We start from the raw sequence: 15,696 nt of genomic DNA, 5'->3' as shown, positions 1-15,696 counted from the left end.
GTTAGATTGCTGATAGCGTCATGTCACCGCCTGGGGAATGGAGAGGTTGTGTTAGAAGTCGATGAAGGAAAAAGTAGAGGTTAACATGCATTATTTAAAACTTAAAGGGTAGCAAGGAGAAGAACTGAAGTAATATAGTTATTAAACATAGACAAAATAGCAAGTAATTTAAGTTCTTTTCATATTGTGGGGTCAACAAGTATTGCTTAAAGCTGATATATCTAGAAATAAATGTATAAACAATATCTAGACTTAAAAGTAAATTCAGAAATTTAAACAAAAACTTTGCCCAGAGAGTGGGGCTTGGGATGAGTTTGGAGTCGGTTGCTTTCCATTGTAAGTTCTTTCTTTTTTTATTTGTATTTTTTACTTTAACAAAAATTAAAAAAAAACTAACTTTGAAGATGGGTTAAATGAAGAGGTAACAGTTGAAATTTTTTAAGGCTTAATTTGGACAAACTAAGAAGGCTAGGCTGTGTTTTAAATTAAGCAATAATAGTGTCCTTGTTCTAATGAAGCAATATTTCATGTTTCCTGAGACAAAGTTGCATGGCTGGAGGCAGGATCTTTAATCCTTGAGGAAATGAATTATTGCCAAAAACAATGAAGCAAAGCTGCTATTGTCCCCAGAGTTTGGAAAGTGCCCCAGTATTTAAGACTTTTGGTTGAAGTAGTTATATAAAAGTATGCTAATTGGGTGAGAACTTGACTATAGGAAACAGGAGTGTGGCTTATTTGAATAAGTTTGTTGAAATAACCTTGTGGTTAATAGCATGATAGGGAGTCCTGAATCTTTGTGCCGAGAATTCTGATCTAGACTCAAAGACTTGAATTTATATTATATTCTCAGTTACAGTCTCACTTGTGTAGATAGCCTTTTACATTGCATTTTGCTATTTCAAATTTTATTCCTCATCAGTTTTGTCCTGTATTCTATTTTTTATTTTTGTTCCTCCTCACCCGAGGATATTTTTGCCTTTGATTTTTAGAGAGAGTGGAAGGGAGGGGGAGAGACAGAGAGAGAAACACCGAAGTGAGAAACACTGATTGGTTACCTCCTGCATGCGCCCCCAACCAGGGCCAGGGATTGAGCTGCAACCCAGGTCTGTGCCCTTGACTCGAATTGAACCAGGGACCCTTCAGTTGGCCGGCTGATTGATGCTCTATCCACCGAGCCAAACCAGCTAGGGCTGTTGTGTCTTCTAAATGTGGGTTTTCAATATGTTGGAATCCCCAGGCGTTTTTATGTCAGTATGGCTTTAAAATAGTGGAGGTCATTATCCACTGCCATGCGGAAAGCAATTTCAGAAATAATTTTTCCTGTTCCTTTGGTGTCTAAAACTATCTTAGTTTAAACCCAAATTCTTACCCTTCCTTGATGCAGTTTTCCTTTGGACCTGATATGGAAATAGGCTTCTTAGACACTGTTCTGTTCATTTCCACTACTTCCCATTGGAGGCCATAATTTATATCGCTTAGTCCCTGTCACTCTGAACGTTGTTACTGTTTCTGGATTCCTCCACCCGTGCTGGGTGGGGCAGCACTAAGAGCAGCTGCTATTGCTGTGCTTCTTAAGGGAGATGAGCTGAACAGCCCGGCAGCTGCTGCCCGGGTGCCAGGAGCTGCTGTGGGTATCTTCCCGTGGTGCCCAGAGATGCCTGCTGCTCACTCTGAATCCAGCATCAAAGGGCATTGGGGGCAAAGGGAAGGAAGCTGGGGTTTGAGCAGAAACTGGGTGTTGGTGTGGCCCGAGGGTCCCCTAGATGCAGACTGTCCCTCCGGGAGCTGTGCCCTCCCTGCTGGCTCAGGAGCTGGCTTTGTTCCGAATGGCGTAGACCAGGGTCCTGAAGGACTTGGGTTAGGAAGTAGATGGGTTGCACCAGGGACGGTGTCACTGACTGGACACAGCTCTGTTTTTGATTTGTTCTTGCCAGGCGCAGCCTCAGCTGATGGCTGTGTCCTCCTGTGATGAAGGCTGGTTCTGAGCAGAATGAAGAGTTTGCCCATTTCCTGAGCCAGAGACGGCAGCTTTAGCTTTACCCTGAGGATTAAGACACCTGCCAATTGTTGAGTTTGGTTGGGGTGACTGTGTTCTCCCATTGAGGCGCTACCTTACCTTTTCCATGACTCTGATTTTATCTGACTGAACCCTCCCACCAATCATGGTTTTGCTGATTTTCCTGGAGGTGTGGTCCCAGGGACACCCCCTCCCCCCATGAGTGTCTGCTCTTCCTCCTTCGGCTGCCCGGGCCTGGGCCTAAGGCCACAGAGCACCCCTGCCTTCTTCCATCCCAGGTGGTGCCTTAGCCACAAGGGTAAGGGACTCAGTGGAAGATGGAGGTGTACCAAGTAGGGAGAAACCCTAGGACACAGCCAAGAGAAAAGGGGCTGGGAGGAAGCGCTGCTCTGTAAATGGAATAATCTCTGCAGCTTTTTACACAACATGATGCAAGGAAACACCTGTCTCCCGCAGGGCACAGCAGGCGGTGGAAGTGTGGGGCTCCATGGCTCCATCTCATCACTCCTATTCCTCTGGCTCCTTCCCTCTCGCCCTCCCTCTGGCTCTCTGCTCCTCACCTGGCCCCCCCAGCTCCAGTTACCTCTGGGTGATGCCTTCCTCCCAGGCAGGCTTTGGCGCCCTCCTCTGGCTGCGCACAGCACTCTGGCCCGCCCTCGCCTTTCCTCTTCCTTCCTGTGGATTAATGACCAGCTTATGGCTCTGGCTCCACAAGGGACAGTTTGGCAGGAAGGGTAGGGGATGAGTCCTTATTCAGCCTAGGAGGCTCTTGACTGTGGAATGAATAAGCGAAGGAATGAGCAAGTACAGTACACAGGGAACAACAAGCCCCGTACCTGCCCCAGGTAGGTTGCCAGCCTCCTTGGGCGTGGCTGAGGAGGAGCGGAGGTGGTCAGAGGAGATACAGTAATAATCTTGGAACTCTGGGCTGCTCCTTCGAGCCTTCCGGTCGGAGTTGATTACCTTTACAGGAAATCTCTTCCCCAATCTTCACCCCGCCCACTTGTGCTGTGGCACTGCCTTCCCCTCTGCCTTCCCTCATTGAGTCTTGCATACAGTGCAGGTCTTATTTCAGTGTTTCATCTGGGTAGGGTTTGCCCTTTCAGCGGGTGGTAAATGCCTTAACGTCCTGCGTTCTAGTTCCTAGGAAGCCTTTTAAAAGGATGGAGAAAGCATTGCTCCAAAGTAATTTTTGTCTTGGCTACCAACTAGTTGTGAGATAGATCTTAAGGCAGAGCAATCGCCCTCCTTCCACAGGTCTCTCTTCTCCACCCGTACAGCTAGAGGCGGGATGTGCTCTCTGTGCTTCCAGTGCTCACACCTCGTGACTCTGTGATTCTGACCCCCACACCTGGCTTATCCCTGCCAGGACCTGGGACAGGGTTCCGTCCCCATACCTGCCAGGTAATTGAACCTGTTTGCTCACAGTCCAGGCCAGTTCACCTCTCAGCTATGTGTCACAGCTCCTGGGATCATGGACATGAATGGAATAGGTGTGGGGTGGCTCCATGGAGACCCCTGTGGCCCTTGGCCTTGCAATGCCAAGAAGTTCCAGGCACCAAGGACTCCGCCTCGGTCCTGCTCAGACTCAGTTCCAGTTCTGAACCTTGGTGTGATTAGTTTCGTCCTTTCAAGGGTAGGGAGGATTGGAGGTGGTGGCTGACTGGGCAGGGGTCTGGGAGGAACGATGGTGTTAGGGATGCGTGTTCCCACATGAGTCACGCCTCACTCTGTCTGTGAGACCCTGCTTCACTGGCTCTACCTGGGCACAGCCTGGTTTCCCTCTGTTTTCTGAGTGCATTTTCTACCTTGCACCCACTGCATTGCATTGGTTAAAAAAAATTCATTCAGTCCTTCAGTGGATCACAGCAGAGGCAGGGTAGGGACTGTTTGCTTTGTGGGTTGATTTTTTTTGCTTCTGTGTCTGAGGTTTGTGGATTTCTTAAAGGCCAGGAGTGGCTTGTTTTCTGTTTGGGGGAATTGGTAGTTTGTTCATATTCGTTTTCTCAGCTCTTTTCCTCAGTTCCAGCCTCATTTCTCTCGGTCCAGTCAAGAGTGTGTTCTTTCTTTAAGCATTTGTCCCCACCAGTCAGCGAGATCCCAAAGATTTTAAGACTGCTGGTGAGTAAAGAGCGTGAGCAAAAGGAACCCAGCAGAAAGGATGTGGGTCTCCAAAGATCCCTCCTGGCTGTGAAACTGAGATTTTGAGGATTGTGTGTTTGGGTTAGGGGCCCCTCTTAGAGGAGATAGCAAGAACACTGGGGGTGGGAAGAAAGAAGCAATATTACGATGTCTAGTACATACACGGAACCACCCAGACCCTCCCTGAATCCTTTATGCAAGACCGATCGGGTGATAGTGGAGGAGTTTGTCAGAGATGGTAAGATTGCCAAGATTAGTAAGAATTGATGGGGAAAGAGGCCAACACTGCAAAAGAGAGGAATTCATTGAGTTTTATCTTGGTCAAAGGTTAGGTGCTAAATCAGTATCGTTAAAAAAAAAAAGTAAACATGCATATTAAAATTTTTACAAGTTTATTTGAACAAAAATGGATTCAAATCGCTAAAATGGAAGAGGTTAGGAGTGCTCCAGCAGTAGGAGCGGGGGAAAGATTGATACAGACAAGGCAAGGAAGCAAAGGAAGGAGAGGACTTGATCATCAGCTATAGGTTAAAGCCTCCTTGGCTGTTTGTGATTGGTTGTCCTTGGGGTTTGACTTGGTAACCTTGAGACATTTACAAGCTGAGATTTCTTTTTTCCCCCTCACATAGGCCACCATGACATTAGAGCCACGCCAGTCTAATACCTTCTGGTTTAACTCACTTAACAATACAGAAGCTGAAATCTAGGGTCTAGTGGAAATCACCTTTGGAAAATTCCTCTGGAAGACACAGTACACGTTAGAAATTGACATTTTCTATCACTTGTTATGTTTAATGTGACAATTTCCCCCCCTTCCATTGTGAGACTGACTGTTGGTTTTGTCTGTTGAGTTCCATTGGATCTCCTTGGCTTAGGGGAAGGGGTCATGTTCTATGAAAACTGTCTTTTAAAACAACAGAATCGTACCCGGGAGAGAGCTGCTGTACTAGGAGCGAGGGGAGAGACGGCCGTATTTTTTGTTTGGTTTCAGCAGCCCGTCTCCTTGTGCTTGACTTGCGCAGGAGTTGCATGTGTGTGTGTTGCAGCCACAGGACTCTACCTTTGCTCGCCCTCCCTGCCTAGACTGCAGAGACTTAGTGGACTCCTTGACAAAGCGTAAGCCCAGTATCTCGGCACTGACTGGTTGAGATGCATTAAACTCACAGCCCCAATTCTCTGTTTTGTCCACAGGTTGCTGGTGGGGGCCCCTCGGGCAGTGGCCCTTCCGCTGCAGAGGGCCAACCGGACAGGAGGCTTGTACAGCTGCGACATCACCTCTCGGGACCCGTGCACACGGATTGAATTTGACAACGATGGTGTGTTCTGCGCGCACTCGGTGTTCCCTGGGCCAGCTCCTCGGTACCCCGCTTGCCCTTTCCATGAGGAAGGAAAGGGGGACCAGCATGCATTCTTGGAGAGAGGGCGGGCACTTTTAATTGCATCAGCCTTAACTGTTTCTTGTTTGCCCGGAAAACATTTACTACTTTCTAATCCCATTGAGATGCACAGTATTGCGGCTCCTCCTAGCCCTGATACGGTGTATTGATGCTGCCACCTAGCGACGTGTTGAAGTTCTACAGGAGGCTGTTGAAAAGCTGAATTCAGAGCAGGGAAGAGAATTGAATGTGCATGTCTTGTACATAGCAGCCCCAAGTTCTCTCTTGCCGTTAAGTATTTGGGAGAAAGCCGATTTTAAATTTCAGATCTCTCTGAAATGAGCCGACCAACATGGGTAAATTTTGCCCTACGGTCTCAGGTACAGGCTGGTTTTGTGAGGACTGTATGTTGGGCAGAGCAATTATTAGCGACTGAGAAGCTCCAACCAAACCTCATTTGACATACGTGGCCTGAGTAGATTTGTCGATTCATGTTTTATTTTTATGTTCTTCTCTTGCTTTTTCATCTTTTAGAACTGACTTTTTTTCTGATTAGAAAATAATACATGTTAATTATGGGAAACTTGTCAATGGCAGTGACCTATAAAGAAAACCCACTGGTAATATAGACAGAATCGCTTTTTATTTAACATTTGGCATTTCCCTTCTGTCTACTTGAAGTTGTTTAGTTTCCATAGTTTTTGTAATGATTCGAGATTGAAAATTGTTGCCTGCCATGCTTCTCATTGAGGAAGGGCAAAAATTTGGATAGAAGGTCATACAGTAAATTCAAATTGGTATTGAAATGAGCACATGGTGATATTTGTGGTTTCTTTCTTTTGGGGGGCAGAAGGAGTGAAAAGAAATACACCCCTTTCTTTCTTGGCATCAGTAGAAAAATGAACCTGAGGAGAACAGCTCATGCTGCATGTAGCAGATTTGGGAGTGTGTAGAGAAGCGGACACTTTCTGTTAGTTTGGATGGTAGTTGGATTTTGGAAGCTGGAAGTCTTAACTTTTCAAATACCTCTCTGTAGTCGGGACACTGGGTGTCAGAGGGTGAAGGGCCACCTGGTAAGCCTATGTGTATGTTTTGTAAAGAATTTTATGCAAGAGTCTTACCAACAATCACCCGTCTGTTTTCTTAAGATGAGAGGTAATTTTTCGGGACCGGGTAGCTGAATTTACTAAGCAGTTACACTCGGAGTCAATGCTGTTTAGAAACGTGTCTTGTGTTTTTGTTCATCTGTTGGTTCATCGCCTGTTCAGTCACTGTGAAGCCCTAACTGTGTGACCTGTGCTGCTTCCCACAGCCGACCCTACCTCGGAAAGCAAGGAGGACCAGTGGATGGGGGTCACTGTGCAGAGCCAGGGTCCCGGCGGCAAAGTGGTGGTGAGTAGAGGAGCGTGTTCGTTCCACAGTGTCCCAGTGCCCGCTCACCGCAGTGAGCACAGCAGTGCCTTTCTTTAGAGCATTCAAACTCAAAGAACTTATTAACAAAATCCCACTGACTATCTCAAACTCTAGATGGTCTTAGAATAAAAAAAGCAAAACAAAGCTGGACATGGCCCCAGGAACCAGGTACTTTTACAGACGAGGAATAAAATATATGGGAATGGTCATGGGACGTAAGGTCAGATTGTTTAAACTCTCATGATTTATTCTGAGCTTCTTTGAGTAGAAGTGGTTTGGAAAATGAGAGAGTCTGATAGATGGATTATGTTGGGTGACTTGGGAAGTGAACCCCAGGCTGGAGTATGATGATCTTTTCGTGTCTCCTTCAAAATACGATTGCTGTAACAAATATTTATAGAATTTGGAGAAAAAAATGAGAATTTTACTGGACATTGAATACTGATATTGAAGGGCTGTATTATGGGAAATAGACTTGGATGTTGTCAAGTATTTTCAGCCTGTATTTCGTGCATGCAGCTTTGAATACCCTGTAAAACTATAGAGATGATTTCATCTCTCCCAGCAGTGTAATTCTCTCTTCCTTATAGGATAAACTACCTCAGAGCTTAGGTTATAAATTAGGATTTAGGATTATAAGGGAGTAGTATGGGTAACAGGAAAATGTCTGGTTTGGCTATGTTTGCCTGATTCCTATGAAAATATGCCCATGGCTTCTATCCTCTGCAACAGGCTATTTTCAGAAACATACTGATGTGAAGGTTTATACAGCCACCAAGCCAATTAAATTAAGAAAATGAAATAAGGTGTTTCCATTGTTCGTGCTCTGGCATGAGCTTAATTTATAAATAAATTTCCTGCGCATTACAGATTGGCATTCAGTGTTCAGACCGGACATTATTCTTTGGGTGAAAATAAGACAAAAAGTCCTATGGTTTCTATGGATAAAGGTCTTCGTAGTGACACTTTGGGGGAAGACTTACTGGTTTCGGATCCAATTCCAGGATGAGTGCACATTTAACATCCTTTTTATTTTTGACAATTGTATCCATTTGTAATGAAAACCATAAGGTTTGTAGACATGCATGGGCTACTTTATTCCATCTGTTTGCAGACGTGTGCTCATCGATATGAAAAAAGACAACATGTTAACACAAAGCAGGAATCCCGAGACATCTTTGGAAGGTGTTATGTCCTGAGTCAGAACCTCAGGATTGAAGATGAGATGGATGGAGGAGACTGGAGTTTCTGTGATGGCCGACTGAGAGGCCATGAAAAGTTTGGTTCTTGCCAGCAAGGCGTAGCAGCTACTTTTACTAAAGACTTTCACTACATTGTGTTCGGAGCCCCGGGAACCTATAACTGGAAAGGTATGACGTGTGTGTTTTTAGAAATAGAGATTAGAGTGACTATATTTCTGTGATATGCACCAAGGTTTGGTAAACTTTAAATTAAAACAAAAAGTGTTATAATGAGCTTTTAAGTAGGGGAGGATATTCAAATCTCTAAATCATATGACTTTTAAAAACGAATAATGGTGCAAGTGTATGTTTTAAGAGATATTTTTTCTCCACCAGCAATTTACATGAATACAAGTAGTTAACTTTTTCTGTGAGTATATGGTAATTAACATTAGTAGTATTGCTGTTTTATATTTGTTCAGGTAGTGATCTGAAAACGGATAAGAATTGAGTCTGTCAAGTGCAAATAACAGTGTGTTAATATAGACATTCCTTTCATTTTATGCTATCTTACAAGGCTGTCTTTTGCTAATAGACTTAGAAGGGTAGATGGCAGATTAGGGAATTTTGAGATGATGATTTCAGAAAAGTTGTTTTATGGCATTGTTTAATTATCATTGTGATGTAGTAAAAGGAGGCATGGGGAGGGGGAAGAAGGGCCACATTTTGAGGAAGTCATTCAGATAAATTTTATGTTATAACATTTTCACTAGTCAGGAAAAACTTAGGAAAACTTTTCCTTTCCATTAAAAAACTTCCAAGTTTTGAAATTCCTGTTAGATACAATCCTTGAGAACACTTCCTCTGTATGTGATCCGTAGTGACCTTGGGCAGCAGTATCCTTTGTCCCCCCACCCCCAATCGAATCTTTCACATAACGGTATTTGTCAGGTTATTTCGACCTAATCAAAACAGCACATTTAATTTAGAAGTAGTTTTATTTTAGGAAGAACAGATACAATAAAAACACCCAGCAATTATTTATGCTTTCATTTACGGGAAACATGTCTTGTTGTTTTATTAACCCTGGCTTAGAAGGTTACTCTTTTTAAAAAGTCACATAGTGGGCTTATTATAGAAAATCTTTTTAATGAAGAATTTTAAAAATGAAATATTGGTTAAAGTGGAGAACAGATCAAAATATTAATTTCATCTTACACTACAGTAAAGAAGGTAACAATTTTGGCTTATAGAAAATGTAAAGTATCATCAGGTTCATATCATTTTTAAAATATTGTTTTCTGTAGATTTAGTTAACTTTCCATTTTCACCTACTTTCATGGCATTTTAAAGATAATTCATGAAAATGCATGGGCCATTTTTTTTTTTTATTGCAAGAACAACTTTCTTTAACATAAAAATTTACATGGACATAATTTTTAACTTCAGTAACCTCAAAAGTCATTTCTTTCTTTCTGCCTTTTCTTCCTCCTAACTTTTCTTGCTGTACTTAGTGTGATAGCATGAGGAATGTTTTATTAGGATCCACCTGTTTTATTTTGTTTCATCTTCACTTTTTGTTGTTGTTTTTTACCATTTCATTCCTGTAGGGATTGTTCGCGTAGAACAAAAGAATAACACTTTTTTTGACATGAACATCTTTGAAGATGGGCCTTATGAAGTTGGTGGAGAGACTGACCATGACGAGAGTCTAGTTCCTGTTCCTGCTAACAGTTACTTAGGTAGGAATCAGAGGAGACGGCACGCCTACCTTTGCAGAGGCCTCTGGGGGACACTGACCTCCCGAGACCTTGGCCTTCTGGGCTGAGAACAGGGCAGGTGGAGCCAGGGGCCTGCGGCTGCACTGGCTGGGATTTGATTTAGGCCTCGGTGGTTCTGCGGCTTGCGATCCTTCCCTTCTGGCCTAGGCTCCCTCGAGTGGGGACTAAACCTACTTCCTCCTAAAATCGTCTGTCCTCTGCATGGAAGTCTGTTTCCTGAGCCAGTGTTGGCCTCTGCAACCTGAAAAAGGCTGTTCGTGCAGCTGAGAATAAATGCGTGGATGTCAGTGAGCTGAGCTGCCTCCCCTCTCTTTAGTGCCTCTTTCCAGAGCTACTCCTAAGAGCCACATTTATGAAGTTACTCTTAAGTGTCGGGTCAAGACCCTCAAGTCCTTCCACTGTGATTGCCTTTCTCCAGGGGTTGGCCCTGCTTCTGGATTGGGGCCTCGTGTCACCGGGCCCTGGCGGGTTGGCACAGGGCCTCCCAGCCGAGGCCGAGCAGGACTTGCTGAAGTAGCGTGGGGACACCCAGATTATGGCTAAGTGCCCGTTCCTTAACTCCTAAGGCGTGTTTGCATTACTAATGGGGTCCTAAATTATTCATGTGCATTATGGTAATTACTCAAAGGCTTTTAAAAGCTTTAATTCTTAGTATGAGGTGACATAAAGAATAATTATTGTGCATTTCTTGAAAAAATGTAAAAAATCTCCTAAACCCAAATAGTAACCTATTTTTTTTTTTTTTTAAGAAAAGAACCCATATGCTTAAAGATATTACTGGAACAATGGAAAGAGAAAAATAGGAATAAACATAAGAATAATTCTAAATAATGTGTTAAACATATTCTTAAAAAATTGTTCTAAATGTCAACTTAATTGAAAAATAACATTAAAAAATAAGTTATTCTAGTTATATAGGTATGTATAAACAGAACTGTTAATTAAAAATTTTCAGACACTCCCCCCCCCAAATTAAAAATTAAAAACTTAGTGTGAAGGCACAGAAGAGGAAAGAGAAAAGTTATACTTAACTACTTGTCAAGCGCCTACGTAATGCTTTACAGGTCTCATTTGATCTTCTCAACAATATTGTAAAATAAGTATCGTTGCCCCTCTTGCTGGGTGTGTGAGTGGCTTTGCAGGACTTGAAGGGGACACAGGGCCAAGCAGTTTTCAGCCTCAGTTACTAAATACGGTTTTTCTAGGTAAATATTATCACCAAACCAATACTTTATTCGATTATATTTTAACAGACAACCTCTCTTCAAATGCATTATTCAAGGATAAGTTTATGGCGAGAAACATTTCATTTTAATGGCTCTGGGCAAGAAACCAACACTTTGGTCTTTAGGACAGAGGCCCGTGGGTTTTCCGAGCTGCGTTGCCATTGGGACATTTGGGTCTGACACATTTGCTGCTTTCAGAATGGATTTCCTCAAAAGTGGCCGCCTGGGAAAAAAGCCCAAGTTCTTATGGTTACATTTTAGTTGTCCACGCTGTCTGTGCATCTGTCATTTCAAAAAGTCAGTGGGTTTTGGGAATGAAATGATCTGCTTGCGGCTTGGGAGGCTGGCAGAGAGAGTGGGTTGCCAGATGCCGCGGTGGCCTCATCATCCAGCAAGAACGGTGGTCGCCGTGGCGCCTCCTACCCGGCGTAATTGCTTTTTCTTCCGTCTCTTCCACTTCTCGCACGTGCACAGGCCTGCTGTTTTTGACCAGCGTTTCCTACACAGATCCCGATCAGTTTGTTTATAAAACACAGCCTCCCCAGGAGCAGCCCGACACGTCCCCTGACGTGATGATGAATAGCTACCTAGGTTTGTGATCTCCCAGACGACAAATCCATTGTCTTGGTCATGGTCATTTAAAACATTTTTTTTTGGATCCGTACAGAGCATAAATCTTTTTATTTTCTATTTCATTTCAAGGGAAGCCCGCACGAGAAGCATGCTGCGGGGGAGGCTCTGCTGCCTGATGGTTTTCAGAGCTGGGTTCGATTAGATCGCCCTGCTCTAAACTGGTGGCTCATCCTATTTCTCGACTCACTGCACACAGTTTGAGAACTGCAACAGTAGTGGTGAAACTTTGCATAAATAAAACCCAATAAAAAAGGGTGGTCTTACACCACTCTGCCGCTGCCTCGCCTCTGCAGAAATACTTGCTTAATTTGAATGGTCTTGATAGGGGCTTTTATATCTGCCTCCCAATTAAATCTTGTATTTGTAACCGGACGTCCTACCTGACGCTTTACGATGAGATGTTCTAATGCTTTCCGCCCCCTCCTGACAAAATGATATCGATGATAAGTTGCTCACCCCTATTGTTTACGTGTGTTCTCAAATGCTGTGGCTCATCAATCATGGTTTTGTTTGCATGTTTGTGTCTGAGAACTAAGTGGGTTCAAAATAATGAAATGCTGCTTGTGGTGTATCGATGAAGTTGGCATTTGCGCTTGCCTGATTACCAAGGGGATTGATGAGGATGGACATTACGAATCATTGGTTATAGCAGAACCCCACAACATGCACTCTGTTATTCTGTCAGGTTGTATCTCTGTGTATCTGATGTCAGTTTGCTCTGGTAATTGAGTATCTGATTTGATCTCCTTTTACCACAGTTCTAATATTAAAATAAGGTTCAAACTGAGTAATGAATCTTTCATGATTCAAGTTGGACAGATGCTAAATAGCATAGGTTTTTTTCTTTAAGTCTTAATATATTCCATAGAAAGCAGTGAAATAGCCTACTGCTCTGTACTTGTGTCATATCTCCGCGACTCTTTCATATCATGAGTGTGATAGCTGGTGGGGAGGGTCAGAAGGAGAGGGGTGGGAAGCGAAAGGAGTTACCAGTGTTCGATGCCTCTAAAGCACAGAGTTGATGTGAGCTGTATTTTGCTTTTCTAGGCTTTTCTTTGGACTCAGGGAAAGGGATCACTTCTAAAGATGACATCACTTTTGTATCTGGTGCTCCGAGGGCCAATCACAGTGGAGCTGTGGTTTTGCTCAAAAGAGACATGAAGTCTGCACACCTTCTCCCCGAGCACATATTTGAAGGAGAAGGCCTGGCTTCTTCCTTTGGCTACGACGTGGCAGTGGTGGACCTCAACAAAGACGGGTGAGAGCATGTTAGGTCATTGCGCACTTGTCAGGAAATCGGGGCCTCTTCGGCTCCTGTAGGTCTTGAGAAGAGCCATCCTTTCAGGCTAGTTGATTCAAAGAATATTGATGCTGCCAAATTTTTAGCATCCTTTCATGCCTCCATCACTTATATTTTGGCAGTAGACAGTCATTACCCTTCTCGGATATAGGATTACATCTTTTTCAGTTTTTAGTTTTTACTCATGTTCTCGGGAATGGGTCTGTGAGAATTAAAATTTGGGGCAAAAAATTAACTCGGAAAATGACACCTACATGGTTCTTTTCTCTGGTTTCTTAAGGGGGCTGTTGGAACATCTAGAATGTCCTGTTGAAAGTAGGGATTGGAGACAAACTCAGTACATAGGTCTGTGGCTGGTGGTGCCAGTTTGGGTCTGGAGTGGAAGGAGGAGGGGAGTGGAATCTTTACTGGGAGTCTCTGCACTTAGATCTAACTCGGGGAACTGGCTTCATGTTTTTACCTCCATAATTTTTCTTTGGTTTTAAAAAATATTTCAATTGATGAGATAGAAATTGCAGAATTGGGGCCCTCTCTACCATGTATCTCTTTGTGTTCTTGTACCGGGGCTGGTGGTACTCTCCCCAAGCTCACTGTTTAGCTGATGGTTCACCGTTCCTCCCCTCCTTGTGCTTTTAGGTGGCAGGATATTGTGATTGGAGCCCCACAGTATTTTGATAGAGATGGAGAGGTTGGCGGTGCAGTGTATGTCTACATGAACCAGCAAGGCCGGTGGAAAAATGTCAAGCCAATTCGTCTAAACGGAACCAAAGACTCTATGTTTGGCATTGCCGTCAAAAATATTGGCGATATTAATCAAGATGGCTACCCAGGTAAAAGAATAGATTATGAAATGATTATGATTTGTAGCGAGATTATTTGATTGACCAGTGTTTATGGCATCTTACTTAAGACATTGTATTGAAATGTTTTAAAAATGTAATGTTTGTTACAATGTGATGTTGTCAACAGACATTGCAGTTGGAGCTCCCTATGATGGTAATGGAAAAGTTTTTATCTATCATGGCTCCGCGAGCGGAATAAACACCAAACCAACACAGGTAACCAGATAACGATGGGGGGTCTGAGCTTTTTGCCTGGTGATAGAATATTTAAGTTTAAGTGAATTTCCCACTAATCAAGTTTTAGCTTACAAATCCACAGGAGTATGAATTTTATATCTTAAAAAATGTATTATTTGAAGATAGCTTGGAAATAGATATAACTGCAATGACTGGCTTGTTTTAATTGTAAAATGTCTTTGATAAGTGAGAAATCAAGGTAATCCAAGGAAAATACTGTTCTACACTGACAGCATAAGTAGGTGGACATGTATGTGATGCATTTCCTTGAGTAGCATACTAAGTAGAGAGGAAACCGGGCAAATGAAAGAGATGATTGTTATTGCATGGATTATTCAGACTCCACAATCTAAAAATTGCTTTTGAGAAAAATAAGACATTCGGGGGACAGTTAGAAAGGTTTGGTTTGAAATACCCTGATTGACTTCATATAGTAAACAAGCTCATCAAAAATTGGCTCTTTTATTCTTTGAGATACAGGGTAAGTCAGGTGACTTTTATGCATCATATGTATGCTTAGTTCTGATTTATTTATAATTGAATACAATTTATTTATTAGTGAACCCTTAAACTTCATTTCAAAAACTTGTGTGTCTTTTTCAAAGTATGGGTGGTAAGCTCATTTTGGTGGCCCCGTGTCCATTCTGATGACCTGTTCTTTTTAGGTTCTCGAGGGTAATTCACGTTTTTTTGGATATTCAATTGCTGGAAATATGGACCTTGATAGAAATTCCTACCCTGATGTTGCTGTTGGCTCGCTGTCAGATTCAGTAACTATTTTCAGGTGTGTGAAAAGCATGTTCAATACTTGGGTTACACTAAGATTTTGACTTTTGAATTGAAATTTGTAATGCCTATACTTCAAAAGGCAAAAGCTGGCATGAATTTTGAGGATTTTTCTTTTGTGAGTAGTATCACAATGTGATAAAAACCTATTTTGTAAAATCTCGCTAATTTTGAACAGAGAAAAAGATAAGTTAGAATTGGTGACTAAATGAACACGTGTATGTGATTGGGAAGAGAAAGAATTCGGGGGGAAGTTCTCAGCCGTGGTTTGTGTTGATGGTAATATACATCCGTCCTGGGTACCTGACCTCCCCGGCTGTCACAGTGGGGAGTGCGCAGGTACTTCGTGCCCTCTCTTAGGTTAAAGCATCCACCCCGTGTTTTACCTGGTGGTTCTCCAGCTCTACTTTTCTCTCTGTTCATATGGATACCAACCATACAATAGTCAACATTTTTAAAAGGTGGAAGCGTCTATAACATTCAACTATTTCAGCAAAGTTTCCATCAAAAAGCAATTTGAACTTCTAGTTTTAGTTTGAGGTCTAGCCCTCAAGTATCAAGAAGACTTGACTTCCTGCACCAAAATTTGGTTACCAAGTCTTTCCCCGCAGATAACCTGTCTTTAGTTAAATACTTGCTTCTGTCTGTCATTGACGTTTTAACACCCTTACTTTTCCTGTCCTCTTAAACTGGTTGTGAATCCTGTAAACTTGTTCCTTTTTTCCTCATAGATAGTAGGAAAGTAAATCTCAAAATCACTTG

The 15,696-nt window shown here is 42.8% G+C and overlaps 1 protein-coding gene across 8 annotated transcripts in view; it reads left to right on the top strand.

Moving 5' to 3' along the window:
• ITGA6 (integrin subunit alpha 6) overlaps positions 1-15,696 on the top strand; it is a 68,735-nt gene that overhangs the window by 26,965 nt on the left and 26,074 nt on the right. For 4 of the 8 annotated variants that reach the window (XM_059704081.1, XM_059704080.1, XM_059704083.1 and 1 more), the window contains exons 2-10: positions 5,351-5,475; positions 6,848-6,927; positions 8,063-8,318; positions 9,740-9,871; positions 11,611-11,727; positions 12,817-13,027; positions 13,706-13,899; positions 14,039-14,127; positions 14,814-14,932. In XM_059704081.1, the coding sequence (XP_059560064.1) occupies positions 5,351-5,475; positions 6,848-6,927; positions 8,063-8,318; positions 9,740-9,871; positions 11,611-11,727; positions 12,817-13,027; positions 13,706-13,899; positions 14,039-14,127; positions 14,814-14,932 (1,323 nt within the window). Of the gene's footprint in view, positions 1-5,350; positions 5,476-6,803; positions 6,928-8,062; positions 8,319-9,739; positions 9,872-11,610; positions 11,728-12,816; positions 13,028-13,705; positions 13,900-14,038; positions 14,128-14,813; positions 14,933-15,696 lie in introns of those variants that run through there. The other 4 variants (XM_059704085.1, XM_059704084.1, XM_059704086.1 and 1 more) reach the window with 2 other exon arrangements.

Source organism: Myotis daubentonii, chromosome 7 (genome assembly GCF_963259705.1).
Source record: "Myotis daubentonii chromosome 7, mMyoDau2.1, whole genome shotgun sequence".
Classification (NCBI taxonomy): domain Eukaryota; kingdom Metazoa; phylum Chordata; class Mammalia; order Chiroptera; family Vespertilionidae; genus Myotis; species Myotis daubentonii.
This window is presented reverse-complemented; position numbering and strand designations above follow the sequence as displayed.